At 38.1% G+C, this 14,004-nt stretch overlaps 1 protein-coding gene across 1 annotated transcript in view; it reads right to left on the bottom strand.

The window, feature by feature from the left end:
• Nucleotides 1-13,955, bottom strand: part of LOC128025659 (uncharacterized) — a 31,958-nt gene extending 18,003 nt beyond the window's left edge. The window contains exons 1-24 of the mRNA XM_052612145.1: nucleotides 13,829-13,955; nucleotides 13,490-13,648; nucleotides 13,173-13,356; nucleotides 10,394-10,605; nucleotides 10,097-10,285; nucleotides 9,855-9,997; nucleotides 9,561-9,720; nucleotides 8,987-9,070; nucleotides 8,321-8,455; nucleotides 7,801-7,917; nucleotides 7,462-7,679; nucleotides 7,174-7,367; nucleotides 6,738-6,950; nucleotides 6,516-6,655; nucleotides 5,400-5,477; nucleotides 5,192-5,271; nucleotides 5,023-5,104; nucleotides 4,190-4,327; nucleotides 3,438-3,597; nucleotides 3,239-3,342; nucleotides 3,001-3,144; nucleotides 2,251-2,364; nucleotides 1,629-1,757; nucleotides 1,370-1,528 (exon numbers count right to left, since the gene is read on the bottom strand). Of these exons, the coding sequence (XP_052468105.1) occupies nucleotides 1,370-1,528; nucleotides 1,629-1,757; nucleotides 2,251-2,364; nucleotides 3,001-3,144; nucleotides 3,239-3,342; nucleotides 3,438-3,597; nucleotides 4,190-4,327; nucleotides 5,023-5,104; nucleotides 5,192-5,271; nucleotides 5,400-5,477; nucleotides 6,516-6,655; nucleotides 6,738-6,950; nucleotides 7,174-7,367; nucleotides 7,462-7,679; nucleotides 7,801-7,917; nucleotides 8,321-8,455; nucleotides 8,987-9,070; nucleotides 9,561-9,720; nucleotides 9,855-9,997; nucleotides 10,097-10,285; nucleotides 10,394-10,605; nucleotides 13,173-13,356; nucleotides 13,490-13,648; nucleotides 13,829-13,945 (3,453 nt within the window). The 5' untranslated portion in view covers nucleotides 13,946-13,955. The remainder of the gene's footprint in view (nucleotides 1-1,369; nucleotides 1,529-1,628; nucleotides 1,758-2,250; nucleotides 2,365-3,000; nucleotides 3,145-3,238; nucleotides 3,343-3,437; nucleotides 3,598-4,189; nucleotides 4,328-5,022; nucleotides 5,105-5,191; nucleotides 5,272-5,399; nucleotides 5,478-6,515; nucleotides 6,656-6,737; nucleotides 6,951-7,173; nucleotides 7,368-7,461; nucleotides 7,680-7,800; nucleotides 7,918-8,320; nucleotides 8,456-8,986; nucleotides 9,071-9,560; nucleotides 9,721-9,854; nucleotides 9,998-10,096; nucleotides 10,286-10,393; nucleotides 10,606-13,172; nucleotides 13,357-13,489; nucleotides 13,649-13,828) is intronic.
• Between the last annotated feature and the right edge of the window lie 49 nt (nucleotides 13,956-14,004).

The raw sequence follows: 14,004 nt of genomic DNA, 5'->3' as shown, positions 1-14,004 counted from the left end.
TTTACATGTTCTTTATAAGGTCAAAATATGTGCACTTTTTAAAAGCATGACAAAATATTATTTAAACATGATGATTTAAAATGTTCTTTAAAGCAAAATCGTTTAATTTGACATAATTACAAACTGCATTTTTTGATTACACTTGTATGTGGCCTTCTATATTATTAATATTCTATTATCTGCAAGTACAGCTTTTTTAATGATATACTTGTAATTGGTTTGAAATACACTAGAAGTGCACGTGCAATACAATTAAGTGCACATTTTTTAATCAGGGAAAAATGTTACTATGTACAGATGTTAATGTCACTTCTAAAAAATAATTTTTTTAAATGCTGTGTTATGACAAGAACACTGAATGTTTGTATCTGGATGAATTCTGTCTCTCTACAGTGATTTCTGTGAATGTTAAAAGGGTTGTTACTTTCAACAGCAGGAATGCCCTTGAGATTCTCCAGAGAGCATTCCACCCTGGACTGTTGTCATTCCCTCTCTAACTACATTCCCCATAATCCTTTGCCAGGACTCTTGATCACTGATTGTATTCACCTGTGTTTTGTTACCTCCATCAGTCTCACCCAATTGCTCAGTACTGTTAGCCTGTTGCGTTCCCTAGTTCCTGTGTTTTTCTGTAATTCCCAGTTTCTTGCTTTCTTGCCTTGCCTTGTCTATTGACCTTGGACAGTTTACCTAATTTCTGATTGTTTGCTGCCTGCCCTGACCTTCGCTTGTTTTGTGGATTACTCTTTTGTCTGCCTAGGATTATACCTGTTTACTGGCGTTCGACCCTGCATGTTTTGATCACTCTTTAGAATAAAGGCTTCACTTGGTTCCACTACTGCTGTGATTTAGGTTAAAAATGCATAAATACTCGGTATATATCAAATTATCTGTAATAACAGACAAAGCAGTCAGAAGGAAGGCAATGCAAAGACTGTGTTTTTCCACAGCTTGGCACTGCATCGCATCTTCTTGTCTTCGGAGCATCATTATAATTTGATTTCGGTGTCGACCTGGGTTTTCCGCTCTTGTTATTTACACTACATGTGCAAATGTGGGCGGGGCTAAACAGGCAGTGATGTAGATGTAGGCATTGATCTTCTTCTGTGTTACATTTACTATTACATCATAAAGTGGAAGATTCCACAAGCCGTCGTTTTTGGCAGATTGGCTTCAATATAAGATGTTTTTAGACCAACGAGAAAGTTGTAAGTGCTGAAACTTACAGGATGTTTTTTTTATATAGTGCAATTACCTCTAATCTGTCAAAAGATCAAGGGAGGTTTGATTTGTTCAGAGTTCATAACCCCTTAAAGTTGTTCTATGCACATTTTATTGTAATTTAATGATGGCTAGTGTGTGGTCTTACAGGCTGTGGAGGACAGAGGCCGATCTGAACATGGTGTTCAAGACGGTCCCTCAGGTTGGTGTGTATCTGGGTCAGAAGAGAGTGAGATGGACATGGAGACGGTGAGACGTTTTGGGCCCCCACCTCCACGAGGAGTGTGTGCATTCCTTTTACTCCTCCCTAAACAACAGACAACAAAAAGAAAGACCATCTCAGATCCCAACATCCTAAATAAAGGCATTGCAACAAACAAGATTTCATTTCCTTAAATAATCCACACCTGGTATTTCATGCTTTGAGTTATCCTCTTGTCCTTCCATTTGAGTTCGGTGTTTTGGGAGTAGGCCTTCCCCTCCTGAGCTACAGCAACACATCCCTCCATCTCCACTAGGGGGAGCAACGACTGTATCTGACGGATACATATATACAGAAATAAAAGCAGATATATACTGTCTGGGGCACAGCATACAGTAGATTTATATATATATATATATATATATATATATATATATATATATATATATATATGTACACTATGGTTCAAAAGTTTGAAGTCTAAAAAAATACATAATGCTTTTTAGCAAGGATGTATTAAATCACAGGTCACATGCATTGATCATGTTACAAATTATTTATAGTTCAAATAAATGTTGTTGATAAAAATCTTATCTTACAAACCTTAACGGTAGTGTATGTAAGTCAACTGGACATTATTGCAAAATAAACCTTGACAGGGTGAACAGGATCCTGCTCAGACCTTTTATGCCCCTGGAGGGGTTAATTTTGTGATAATAACTGTACATTATCCTAATTATTACATAGCAAAATTAAGTCACTGTCATCAGTAAGTCACATAACAGTGATCGTAAAATGAAAGTTGTGAGTGCTCTGCTGTGGTGTACCTGTCCTGGTGAGAGAAAGATACAGGCCTGTCCTCTGCTTAAGTCATTATGCCAGTGCTCGCTCACTGTTACAGAAACATTTACAGGCTTTCCGTGCTCCCAAGAAAGACGGGCCTATAGAAACACAAAACTTGTATAACATAGATATTCCATTTTAAAGGGATGATTCACCCGAAAATGAAAACTACCCCATGATTTACTCGACCTCAAGCCATCCTAGGTGCATATGACTTTCGTCTTTCAGACGAACACAATCTGCATTATATAAAAAAATATCCTACGTCTTCCAAGCTTTTAATGATAAAGATTTTGAAGCAAAATACAGTGCATCCATTTATCATAAAAAGTACTCCACATAGCTCCAGGGGTTAATAAAGGACCCATGTGGAGTACTTTTCATTATGTATGGACGCACTGTTTTTGGGGCTTCAAAATCTGACCCTTCTTCACTGCCATTATAAAGCTTGGAAGTGACTGTAATTTCCTGAATGAAGAAAGTCTTATACACCTAGGATGGCTTGAAGGTGAGTAAGTAACGGGGTAATTTTCATTTTTGGGCGAACTATCCCTTTAACAATTATAAGTAAGGAAGTGCAGCATAGAGAGTGTGGCAAGTATTTGAAAATGGAGAGATGCATTGAAAATGAGATTTGTATAGAGAGAAAATACTTGAGAAACGGAAACATTTTCTTTGAAAGTGTGGAGATTATTTGAGATTATAGAGATTGTTTGAGAATGGAAGCTGTGCACCTGGTTGTTGTTGTCGTGCCTGTGGCCGGATCCGTGAGACAGGGCATGTACGTGAAAGTGAGTCAGTGTTGAGATAAAGGGTTGTTTCTGTTCTAATGAATCAGTTTTTCTGCTGACCAAAGTCCAAGAGCCTTCAACTCGGACCTGAAAACAACATACAAGAGACTTATATCTGGACAATGTAATAACACAAGACCAAACCACAACAGAACCCCCCAAAACCTCTGTCTGGCTTTACCTGATCATGGCGTCCAAACAGAATCCAGTCGACACTCAGATCACCTAGTTTCCTCTGAATGTCATTCTCTATCCTAAGATCCAAACCCCAACCCTGATTCTTTCCTGTAATAAGAGAGACATGTGAGCATTTCAGAATACGGAGTTCATGATGATACAGATCAGCAACTTCATCTTCGATAGCAATGTGGCATATCCACCTGACAGTTCTGGATAACTATGTAACTGTGTGACCCCCTCCGAGGAGTCGATCTGTGTTAAATCCTGATTCTCCCACTGCGCTCGATGCATGAGAGTGTGTGACCCTCTCTTTCCACCGTAGCGTGTCCTCAATGCCAGATTCCTGGGCAACAAGTGTAGCTAGTGGTACAGAAATAACATATTCAAAATCTAATGTAACACAACAAAAATTATCATGTTTCATGTATTGTTAAGGTGCTAATATCAGATTAAAATAAACATGCAAATATGTTAATTAGTTATTCTCAGTGTGTATTTTAAGTAAACATATTAGGTCAATGAGGTTCAGCTGTCAAAAAAAAGTGCACTACATGTAAATAGGAAATAATGTGAATTTTTACATTTTAATGTGTTTGTAATGTAATGTAATTGTAATAGGTAAAAAATGTAACTGCAGTCTGATACTTCATTTTTGGAATATGATTATGTAATCCAGATTGTATTATTCAGTTACAACCCAGCACTGCAAATGAGTAAAAAATTTTGTTGTCAAAAAGGTCCATTGTTTGTTGTCAATAATGTCGTGAAAAAATGTATTTGAGTGACCAATTTGAACCCGATATGAAATCTGTGTGTGGAAATTTTCCCCCTGACTCGAAATTCCAGAATGTTTGGATTCCTTTTGAAATGACTGGATTTAGCTGAAAATCGGCAAACATGACTGTACCTTTAGAGGAGATATAATATTAGGGCTGACAGACAATTCCACTACCTGAGGTATTGAGTGATTGAACATCAGCACTTGTTTAAAGCCAGAGTTTGTACTCGAGATCTCTGCTTCAAAAGCCAAAGCGCTCACACCGACCAGAAGTTCTGCAGAACCTTTAACTGAAGAGCGCGTGTGGCTCAGCTGTAAGGGAACAACATGTAAGGCATTTTTTACATAAAAAGGAATAAAATGCAAAACAAACATTTATTTGAGATGTTAACTGATAGCCACTTTGGGAAATGTGGATAATGTGGATAATAAGGTCATACGACAACAATCTAGAATACTTAAATATGTATTTAGTAGTTCGGTGCTAAGTTAAGTTTTATTTCATATTAAGAAGTAAACTGTGCACACTCCAGTGAAATGAAAACTGTACTGTTTCCTATGCAAAGAGTTTTAATTATATATTGTGCTGGTCACCCCACTCAGTATCAGTGTTGGGAAGGTTACTTTGGAAATGTTACAGATTACATATTACAAGTTAATTTGAAGCCAGAAAACAAAGTAAAGACAATAAACACTTGTAAAGATTTGATGACAGAAAATTCTGCACAGCAACGCACAAGTGACTTCTTTCTGGCAGAATAGGTGAGAAGACCCATATCTAACTCACCCATATCAGTATAATATACATAAAATTTAGATACCATATAGATGGCAGTGCAGCGTCTACTAACACCATTGTAGTATCGGTGTGTAAAATACATGAAGGGTAATGATGCAAATGCTAGCCAGAGAAGTACTGAATGCCACTTTAAAATGTTTAGAGTACTATTCCTTTTAAAAAATAAACCACAGTAATTAAAAAAACATTAAGAATGATTTTGTCATACCTGTGATTTTGAGTGAAACTCAAATGGCAGGTATGTATGCAAAGCAGATATATTGTGGGAAATGTTCACCATTAGTCCAATGCTAAAAAAGACAAGAGTTAGTTGGATAGTCTACTCATACATGTGCTGTTTTTTTAATGTATTATTATTTCTTACAAGACTACTGTACCTGGAGATATTCTGGTGAGCTTGAAGATCAAATGAGAAAGCTGACCTCTGGGAGTTATAAAGACTGGCTCTGATTCCAAACTACACATAAACCAGGATAGGTTCAGATGTGTCTCACCATATGATACAAACACAATCCAATGTCCACAGCGGTCACTGAACCATTCTTCAAAAGAAGGAAACGCTCTTAAATGTTCTCACCCACGTACCTTCATTGAATCTTCCTGGCCTTGCCCAGAGCAGACGCCCAGCAGGTGGCCCGTGTCGATCCCCTCTGTGCAGTTCACCTGTAAAAACAAGTCTCTGGGCCTTCAGTTTACTTTGCTCGTGGGAGAGGAGTGTGGAATCAGAGGTATTTCCCTTCATCAACATGGGAAATGACCCAGAGTGTTGAAGGGGTTTCTGGGGCCTCCACATACTGCATACTAAACTGATGCTGCTTATTCTTCAATAAGTGATTATCACTCTACGATTAACTGTGATTAAGGTAGGCATCACAGGTGATCACAAAACTTCAACTTATATAGATGTTAGAAAGGTTTCAGGACTAGCATATTCATTTACTCCACTGTAAAATCCCCTTCCCTGAAATATAAAGGCAGCTATCGTTTTATATATATATGTATTCAGTGTGAGAGAAATATTAAAGTGATAGTTCACCTGAAAATGAATTTTCTGTCATAATTTTCTCACCCACTTGTTGTTCCAAACCTACATGACTTTCTTTGCGGATCATAAAGTTATGACAAAATGTGTTTTATACAGTGGAAGTCAATGGTCACCAAAACTATTTGCTTATTGACATTCTGTAGAACCCCCAAAGAAGATATTTAGAAAAATGTCCATACAATGGAACTCAGTGTTATCCAGGTGTGTTATTCTTCTTCAACACTCTTCAAAATATCTTCTTTTGTGTTTCACAGAAGTATTAGAGTGAGTAAATGTCATATTCAATGTATTATTACATTAATAAATACTAATGGATGAATAGCGAGTATGAAAGAAGAATAAAAATCTCAAGCTCAAAAAAAGAATAAAATGACCATAAAAGCCCCATAAAGCAGTTCATGTGACACATTACTCATTATTCGCTCATTATTCATTTTCGTCAGTTCAAATCTGGCGAATTCATTAATACACAGCAACTTCTTTGTTTGCATACAGCCAGGAAGTTCAGCCAATTCACTGACATAGAAGAGGAACAAGTAAGAAAAGAAACTGCACAAATACTGCATTTGTTCTTGTGTGTTAGCTGGTGTGAGATTTGAGAACTATGCGAGCTCTTTCAGCGATTCACGATTACTGAATGACGGTGATACTCTGACCTGAGAGCATCCAGTAGTTTGTGAGCTGTGTTGAGAGCTCTGATCCAGTGTGACTGTCTCTGCATGCAGCATTAGTTGGGCACACACACTGCTGCCGTTCCAGTTCACATACACACCTGCGCTGCTGTTCAGCGGAAGCCCTGCTCCAACAGACAGAGACAGAAACATACTACACTCCACCACACAGCCATAACAAGAGTCTGCTACTGCTGCTGCACATACCTGCAGAACGAAGCCAAGGGAAAGAGTGAGACAGCTGGGTATGAAGACGTCTGCACCCACAATGTGTTAAATGACTGTTGATGTTTACACACAGTGTCTCTTCCATAGCAACTAGACATAGCAAGGCACTAAGATCTTCTCCAGACTTGCTGTCACGCTGACGAGTCACTTCCAGCCCATACACAGCATCATCCACCACTACAGTAATCTCTCCTGCACCACAAACACACAACGACATCAAAGTAGCAAGCACTAACGACACGAACAGTTAGATGTTGCATTTGCATGGTGAACTTAGCCCATTGTGTAATGCAATTAATAAATAAACTTGATGTTTTTAATTTTGTAAGTCGACCTCGCAGAAAGATATTGAACTTTCCGAAACTTTTTTCACTGAAAAGTGAATTTGCACACTGCACGTTGCTCTCGGATTTACCTTCAGTTAGACCCTTTGACTGGGTTAGTACTCCAACTAAACTAGCCGAATTAGGTAAAGGAGCGAGATCTTGTATAGAATTGAAAATATCTGCTGAGAGAGATAGTCGCCGCTCTTGATCATCTGGTAGACTTCCACTCAAGTGAGCATTAAACGTCTCCTCTTTCTTTTGAACGGTACACTGCAAGAAAACACTGGAGAAAAAGGAAAAAGATAGATGTTGAAAAAAGATGTAGCACAGTGAATATGTCATCCCACTCTAAGACAGAACTGCTGTTATCAGTTTACCTTTCTGAAGAAGAATTAGCAGCTAAATGAATACGACCGTCAGAAGTGACCCCTGGGAATAAGGTCTGATGAAAGCCAGCACGGATGCACACAGTATTAATGCTCTTCGCCACCTTGTTGTCTAGAGTGAAGTGAAGTGTTGCATTTTTTTCATTTGCCTTCAGGCTGATAGAACTGCTAATGTTTCCAAAGGGGGATACGGTTATTGCTGCATTAGCCTGGAATGTCATAAAACAAATAATAAAACAACAATATCAGTTTGTAATATCATTAACAGAACCTAGAACTTAGAAATGCGCAATGAATTATTCGCAAAATGTCACTTTTGAGGGCATTTACATGGTAATTCTTGTCGTCAATGGCAACTTCCCCCTCTGAATGATATTCAAACTCGCTGTCGTTCCTGTGACTCCTGAGCACCTCGAGATGTAGGCGGACAGAGGTCGGGAAATCCAGCTGAAATAGACTCTTCATTTAATTCTACTTAAAAATGGTAAAGGTACAACCCAACAATGATGTCAAAAATTACTTCTCTCATCTGAATTGGACTATTTGAATAATAAATACATGCAAGATGCATCTTGTCGTGTTTTTGTTCATGAAAGGTAATTTTATAGATTCATGCTTTGGTTAAAGATCCAATGACCTTCAGTGTAAAGGTATGCAAGAATGCAGAAGTTCAGACAGAAGTTCACAAACACAGCAGTTTACTGTATACTGCCAAGGCAAACTGTAAACGGGTATTTCACATGAAGGTAAACTAGAACAGAGTACCATCAACTACTAGGCACTTGCTTCCTTGAGTACAAAGATCAGAAGCAAGTAAAAATAAAAAAATAAAGAATACATCATTGTTTACCTGAAATAGCTGGGACAGGTTGGCTTTCACTGTAATACCTTGCTGAGATGTCAGGTCATGAATTTTCACTTGACCAAAGGCTGCAAGTTTTTCATCATTTCCAGTCCACAGCCTGCCCTGAATTTCATAAGCAGTCTTCACAGACAGGTTATGAAAGCACATTGACAGGAACAAAGACAAAATGTGAACTCATTTTAAAATTATGGTAATATAAAAGATGTAAAATGACACTAGCTGTGCAATAGTTAAGAGTAATGTTACACTGCTCTGAGATACTGTATTTTTCTAAGTCGCCCCTGAGTATAAGTGGCATCAGTCCAAAACTACATGACGAGGAAAAAAACACATATAAGTCGCACTGGACTATAAGTCGCATTTATTTAGACCCAAGAACCAAGAGAAAACATTACCGTCTACAGCCGCGAGAGGGCGCTCTATGCTGCTCAGTGTAGAGAGAACTACAGGAGCACTGAGCAGCATAGAGCGCCCTCTCGCGGCTGGAGACGGTAATGTTTTCTCTTAGTTCATATCTCTCGGTTCATGTCAAATTAATTTTGATAAATAAGTCGCACCTGACTATAAGTCACAGGACCAGCCAAACTATAAAAAAAAAGTGCGACTTATAGTCCGGAAAATACGTTACATAAAATATCCCTGCTGATTTACCTGCTGGTTTTGGACAGTAACACAGATCTTTGAGTCTTGGGGAATTCTCTCAGTGCTGAAAGACTGGACTATTGAGGAGCACACCTAACAAATTAACCACATTACACAACAACAATTTATTCTTTTTGATTCAAACAGTACTGTATGTTCAGAAGAGAAACGTTCTTGTGTTTATGAGTGAGTCATTGAATCACTCACTCAACCATTCAAACATGTTGTTAAGGAACACTACTGCTGTGTTTTGCTTGGAGAAGGAGAACGGTTGATTCTGGTTTGGTTTCAGAATTATTTTCATTGCTACAGCAAAATATAGACCAAAGCAAATGCCAATATTGTGTCTAAAATGTAAATGTGTACTCTTAAAACACTGTTTATTGAACTGGTAAAAATACATTTAAGAATTGTGCATATGGCACTAACATTTACATTAAATGTAAATGAACAAAGTACATAACTGACTTAAGTTTAATGCTTGGATAAAAGACTTGGGTGACTCTACCATTACAGTCTATATACTGTAATATAGCTTATGAAAACAATCACAACACAGTGTGTTGATAAATTTCAGACTCACATATGGCTGCTGTGGCTGGAAACCCAGAGTAAGGACATGAATGACCTTTTTATTTCCATTGACAAGAATCTTTGACTCTAAAGTATAAACCTTCTGATGTAGATGACTTGTGAATGTCTCCTGGAGGATGAGACTCTGAGGGAAAAACTTGAATGGTTGTCTGTTGGAAGAAGCAAACATAACTAAATACACTTATGGGTATAGAGTAATACAGCACTGTGGAGAAAGTCAGCGATATGTTTCTGCTGCTGTCATCATTGTCATTCCTTCGTCCTTTTCATATTCCAGACAGACCTGAAGTTTAGCTTCCATCTTTTCTGATAAATTTTCTTTTCCTTCCGTATCTCTTCTATGGCACCCTCCATCTGTAGCTCTGCATAAGGGTTTTTTACATCTGACAGAGTCATTGTCATCATCAGAAGCCTCTTCTTTAGCTTCTGTTCAGAGAGAGAGAGAGAGAGAGAGAAATACAGTCCAGAATGGCAAACATTCATACAAACATGTAACGATTCTGACTAGTATTCATTTTCTGGTACCTTATCCAGAGTACTGAGAACAGCAGAAATATTGAGGTCCTGCTTGCCAAAGCCTGCACTTATTTCCAGAGTCTTCACTTGCTTGCCGTTGACTGCAGATATCTGCCCATGCAAAGCTGGTGTCCAGGCTGTGCTGATGGAGCATGAAGCTTTAACTCCACGCTTGCCCAGCATGTTCCATCCACAAACCTTCAACAACACCAAGAGCAGCATTTATCCTGAAGTTTCTCCAGAAAGACCATTTCTGAGAGAAATTCTCAAAAGCTCTGACTGAGAGGTGATAGAAGGTACGCACACCTTAATATAACTGGCAGTCGGTGTGAAAAGGTGCAGCCGGCCTTGTCGTTCTTTGCCCCTATCCTTGTAGAAACCCTCCAGAGTAACACTTCTCATGTTCACCAGTTTCCGTGTGGTGACCTCCGAGCTGAACTGCATGATGCCACGCTGGGGCTGAGTTAGTTTTTGAGCGATGTACACATAGAGCCAGGGGGTATCCATGTTAAATGACCCTGTTGACATAATGAATGACAAGCAAAGTTTTACAAGAATTAGAATATTAACATTAACTGTATAAACTCATGGCACTCCATTTCCAATGAAATCTATAGAGATGCACTGCTATCAAATTCAGGACATCAATAAGCAGATAATTGGTATTATATTATAGCTAATAACTGATAAATGGTAGACACTAAATTCAATACTGTTTTGTAATTATTTATATATGGGATTTCTGCTGAAATTATAACAAAGCTGTTTTTTTTTTTCAAACTGTATTAACAGAAACTGGGAGAATTGATATTAATTTACCATGATTTTTTTTTTTTTTTAATGTAATTCCACATATTTCAGCATGGCCGCGGGAAGTGGGGGTGCTGGGGGTGCTGCAGCACCCCCTAGTGACGAGAGGGAGATAAAAAAAAATGTAGGCCTATTAAAATATTTTGCACAATTTATAAATTCCTTATGAATATTTTAGAAAATGATTTTGACACACGCAGTCTATTACGTATATTTTGGATTTTAATTTCATAGTTTGAGGCCTAATCAACACAGGTTCGGAAGTTACGTTGTCGACGTCAGGCAGGCAGGTTTGGTCGCCGAGTAACGAGGTTTCCCGCTCGTTCCATGCAGAATACATTCATCTTTATTTAATACAGCGCACCTCGACATTTGTACACCTGTAACCAGGGCACCCCGCCTGCATGTAGCTCAGGTAAGAGCATTGTGCTGCCGCGCTTGTAACATTTATTTTTTTGGCAACAAGTGTGGGATCAGCTTTGACTAGCCAAGCAATTGTAAGTAGTACACTATAGTATTTTTGTAAGGTGGTGGGGATAGAGATGGAGAGTATTATTTCGTTCGTGTGTTCTTTGCGTAATGGTTGAGGAGAACTGTTAAATAACGTTTAAATAGTCGGAGATTATTTCCTTGTGGTTTGTGTAAAAAGGTTGGAGATGGAGACAGAAAGCTTTATACTGTGCGCGTGTTTTTTGCGTAATGGATGTGGAGAGCTGTTCAATAAACAAATTGCTTAAATAGTCAGAGATTATTTCCTTGTGGTGTGCGTAAAAAGATTTTGGAGTTAATAGAGTTGCGTGTGACATAAACGTGCAGTGATTCAAGCCAGCTGACCAAATCGATTGCATTGTTTAGCGTTATTGTGAAGTTTGATTAATCTTATATTTTGTTGTAATATTATTTCTTGTATCTAAATAAGTTGCATGTATGTATAGGCTATCTGAAATTGTAATGAAAGTAATTATTTCGTTTTCTTTCGATTATTAAACTATTATTTCTGCTTCTGCTTCAGATTAATAGCGCATCGCACATATCTGAGAACTGATGTCTGTGTGTTTCAGACCCTGGCTGGCTGTGCACTGAAGTGTATATGACAATAAAGTAGTAAATCTCAATGTATTTATTTTTTAAATGTATTTTAAATAGGCCTATAGGCTCATAGGTTTTTTGTCAAAAAATAAAAAAATAATAATAATTCACAGCACCCCCTGTTCAAAATTACTTCCCGCGGCCCTGTATTTCAGGATGTACAAACCCAATTCCAAAAAAGTAAGGACACTGTATAAATAAGGAGTAAAAAAGGACAAATTTGCAACTTATTAGGTCAATATGCAACATGGTTGGGTATAAAGAGAGCCTCTCAGAGTGGCATTGTCTCTCAGAAGTCAAGATGTGCAGAGGATCACCAATTCCCCCAATATTGCCGTGAGCAATATCAGAAAGGAGTTTCTCAGAGAAAAATTGCAAAGAGTTTGAAGTTATCATCATCTACAGTGCATAATATCATCCAAAGATTCAGAGAATCTGGAACAATCTCTGTGCGTAATGGTCAAGGCCGGAAAACCATACTGGATGCCTGTGATCTTCAGGCCCTTAGACGGTACTGCATCACACACATGAATGCTACTGTAAGGAAAATCACAACATGGGCTCAGGAATACTTCCAGAAAACATTGTCGGTGAACACAATTCACAGTGTCATTCCACGTTGCTGGATGAAACTCTATAGGTCAAAAAAGAAGCCATATCTAAACATGATCCAGAAGCGCAGGCCTTTTTTCTGGGCCATGTTATTGAGAGGGGAAAAAATTAAATTATTTAAGTTTTTATGTTGATTTTGTGTTATATTTTCATACATTAATAATGTTGTATTAAATTAAAATACTTCCCTTGGAAGCCTGCTGAGGCCCCCTATTGGACCCCCCAGCCCCCTGGTTGAGAATAATAATTTTGAAATTTGCAAAATACTACATTGAAAAGTGTTATTCCATATTAGTATTTAGATGAACTAGATTAACTTTGAGTGAGCTTTAGATGTCTGCACATGTAAAAAAAAAAAAAAAAAAAAAAAAAAAAAATATATATATATAGGAAATGAACATGCATAGTTAAAAATCTGATGTCGACCAATATGATAAATAAAAAAATCTGTACTATTGGCATATAATAGAAATGGTACCATTATAGTGTTTAGATCTCTAAAATCTTGATAAATCTTCACAAATGGAAGAATGATTCCTGTTGGTGACCATCAAGGGAATATATACTTAGACACCTTCCCACTTTTGAAGGGCGCTCTTTGTTGGCACGTCCTTCCAGTGGAGGCCAGCTACTAGAGGCATCTGATTGTTGTAGTTGATTTTCAGGTGGGTGCTGCTCTCAGATTTGTGCTTCTTGAAATAAGAGTGCAGAAGCTGAGTTCTGTAATTCAGTCCTCTGTCTAGAAGTCGCAGGCTGAGCTGGAAGAGGCAATATACATTATTATGGGACATAATCATAATCAAGACCACAACCTAAACATCTGACAATATGTGAGAACACATTAGATGTACACAGTCAAGATTCAATCAGAATGATTTAGTAAAGCAAAACCTCCACAGCATAACTGGTGAGCCCGGGTTCAGACTGGTTTCTGAGGGACTGATTGAAGAGGATCCTGTGTTTGTTGCTGCTCTGGTTCCACTGCTTTCCGTAGCTCACATCAAGAGATGACTGGATGTGGACTGGGCTCCGTTCATGTTTAAGGTGAATCTATTGGTGGAAACAATCCACTAATCAGAAGGTTGCCATATCTGATTTCATGAATGAACTGTATTATATACATTGCATTGCAAGAAACCAAAAGGGAATCAGTACTAGAATTAATTGGAGAAAACTTTTTAAACCTGTGAAACCAGAGTTCATTTCTATTTGCTAGACAATAAATGTGACCTTGTGGTTTAGGTTGATGAAGTGGGAGCAGTGGAGTTCATGTGCTGCTGTTATACGGTACGTCTGGACTGGGTCAGACTCGCTGTGGAGCTTCTGTGTCATGTGACATTCCTGCATGTTCTGTGAATCCTCTGGAAAATAAATACGTGAATGAAGAGTCTGTTCTGTTTTTGTCT

The sequence above is a fragment of the Carassius gibelio genome, chromosome A2 (genome assembly GCF_023724105.1).
Source record: "Carassius gibelio isolate Cgi1373 ecotype wild population from Czech Republic chromosome A2, carGib1.2-hapl.c, whole genome shotgun sequence".
In the NCBI taxonomy this organism is placed as follows: domain Eukaryota; kingdom Metazoa; phylum Chordata; class Actinopteri; order Cypriniformes; family Cyprinidae; genus Carassius; species Carassius gibelio.
The sequence above is the reverse complement of the archived record's forward strand: the minus strand, read 5'-3'. Positions and strand labels throughout refer to the sequence as shown.